The 2,669-nt window shown below is 42.4% G+C and overlaps 1 protein-coding gene across 2 annotated transcripts in view; it reads right to left on the bottom strand.

Annotated features, from left to right (window-relative positions):
- PTGFR (prostaglandin F receptor) overlaps nucleotides 1–2,669 on the bottom strand; it is a 47,948-nt gene that overhangs the window by 37,001 nt on the left and 8,278 nt on the right. For both annotated transcript variants that reach the window (XM_006146084.3, XM_006146083.3), the window contains one exon: nucleotides 847–1,713. In XM_006146084.3, coding sequence (XP_006146146.1) covers nucleotides 847–1,644 — 798 coding nt within the window. In that variant the 5' untranslated portion in view covers nucleotides 1,645–1,713. The remainder of the gene's footprint in view (nucleotides 1–846; nucleotides 1,714–2,669) is intronic.

Below are 2,669 nucleotides of genomic sequence, written 5' to 3'. Positions count from 1 at the left end.
CACAAAATAAAATGTTGGGAAGAGTTCAGGTCAGACTTACCTGTTATAAATGTACCTTTTTTCTTCCACCTAAAAGGTAACATGAATAATTCATTTGTTGCTAAAACCTTAATCTTTGCCTTCATTTCCAAATTAAAATGCTAAGCTATCACGTATAGCTACTGGCTACATTTTTTAAATAGAAAAGGTAAAGGGAAGAATATTTGACCCTTCTGCCAATCATACCTCTCCCTGCAATATCAGTATTGTTCCCAGTAAGTGATTTCTTCAACCGAATCATCTATATAGTTCACCTGAACTATTCAACTATGTCAACTTATCACCACCCTTTGCCAAGTGGAGACCTGGTTGTTACACATTTAGAAGTAGCCAGCAGCTAACGTGCCTGTGTAGACATTGCGTGTGCATGACTTTCTACCAAAACTTACTAGAGGCATTTTAGTGTTGTACTGAGTTGTTGGAATAGTCATGACATATTTTTTCTATGCAAACAACCCAATGTTAAAAATCACATTATTAGAAATCAACCATAATCAATATATTAAAAATATCTGATTTCTATTAAAACTACTTTGTACTGCACTGCAAACAGGTAACACTATGATTAGAGTCGTTTAGCAATTCGTTTCGTAGAGCAATACATTTAAACTTTGGGCTTGTGGGAAAACGACCATATGTATCACCCACAAATTAAGTCTAAGCCAAAAGTGAATAATGCCTGCGGCATAAACTCCAGGTTTACAAGACTGAACTTCCAGACTGACAACTTTGAGAATGACAGCAAACCTTATATTGAACACGGATTAATCCAAAAAAGTAGAAATGGTCAAAACTTTAGGCTCTTACCAGAAATGGACTCCAGCAAATGCAGGAGACACACATGATGGCCAGGAGCTGGATGACCATTTCCAAATGATGAGACCTGCCTTGTCTGTGCTGCTGACTCTTAAACTTAACTCTTAAAAGTGTGATGCCTGTGATGGCATTGCACAAGCACGAAACACCAAGCGCTAAGAGCCCCAGAAAAGAAAAAAGCAGAAGATAAAATCTATCTTCCCAGTCTTTGATATGTTCTGTGTTGTAGAAACACCAGGTCCTTGACGCTTGGATTTTATAGTCCCGATGCCCAAGGATGGGCAGCAAAGCTATGAAAACAGCAAACAGACACACACCACTCAACATCATTTTCACATGCTTGGATGTAATTTTCGTAGAATGAAATATTGGTTTGGTGACTCCAATACACCGCTCAATGGCCATCACACTGCCTAGAAAAAGTGGGCACAGGCCGGAGAATACCATGCTGATTCCAAAAATACTGCATAGGACATTCGATTGGTCAAAGCGGATCCAGTCTTTATTCGATGCATATACAAATACTGCTATACCTCCATTGATGAGATGGCCAAAGAAGTCTGTGATTACCAGCCCACTAGCCAAAAGCAGAAACGATGCCTTGGACTTCTGTCTAAATCTCTGATAAGCCTTCATGAGAATGGCAATGGCAAGGCTGTTTGATAAGATCCCCACTGTCATGAAGATTATTGAAAAAAACACTGAAAGCCGGTTTTCCGTCTGGCATGTTGTGTTGGACAGGAGCCCAGCTGCAGGAGACACTGGCTGTTTGGAATTGTTCATGGACATTGTGGAGATACAAGCGGGTCCCTCAAGTCATCTCCCTCTCAAAACTGTGCTGTCTTGCAGTCCAAATATCTGTAGCATAACGAGAGAGAAATTATGAACACTGCATTACCGCTCCTCCGACATTTAAGACTGAAGAACCCCAGGACCCCGTGATGGGACCAGATTTATCCGGCCTATCATAAGCAAGCTTGCATCATACTGAAAGGAGCACTCCTCTGTCTTGTGGTTCTACACATCATTTCCAAGGTGAGACGCTGCCCAGACTGCGATCTCCTTGGTTAACCTCTGCAAATAGACACCTCTTAAACATCCTCGGGACACTTCACTGATGCCTTAAAACATTTAAGGTTTACAAAATCATTAACAAGATTAGATTTACACCCAATTAAGTGTGTAAAGCACAAGAGTCCATCTTCATAACTAAAAGACCTTTTAAAACATTTACTCTTTTCTCTGATGGACTTGGTCCCAAGCAAGTGAATTACCTGTTTGTCTGCAGACATAACAAGCTTCTTTCAACTCTGGGAGCAGACAAGCAAGCTCGCTAAGGTTAAATGGAGCTTTCGGGAATGTGTTTCTAAAACCTAGATCAAATAACAGCAAACCACACGCACGTACACACACACACACACACACACACACACAGTGACCCATGAGAGGCAGATGATGAATCTCTAGGAAGTTTTTCTAGTCCGACTACCACCTGTGCAGAAATCCTGGCTGGAGATGGGCAGGGGCAAGGGGCGCTCACTCTGCATTAACTGCCTCCGCGTTAATTGGTTCTTTTAATTAAGTTACATCTTCAGAGTAGCAACATTCAACGCAAAGTATGTGTCACCCCTTCCCTAACGGGCTGAGTTCTGACGCCTGAGTCAGAAACCATATGCACAGGACCACAACCACCCCGCCCGGAGTTAATTTGTTTGCGTTTCCCCAAGCAGCTTTCCGGGAGGCTGGGAATTTCGGAGTCAGTCTCTCCTGGGACTAGCCGCCTAGTGGCTGCCTGGGCGGCCCCAAGTACAGCT

The sequence above is a fragment of the Tupaia chinensis genome, unplaced genomic scaffold, assembly GCF_000334495.1.
Source record: "Tupaia chinensis unplaced genomic scaffold, TupChi_1.0 Scaffold000164_1, whole genome shotgun sequence".
Taxonomy (NCBI): domain Eukaryota; kingdom Metazoa; phylum Chordata; class Mammalia; order Scandentia; family Tupaiidae; genus Tupaia; species Tupaia belangeri.
This window is presented reverse-complemented; position numbering and strand designations above follow the sequence as displayed.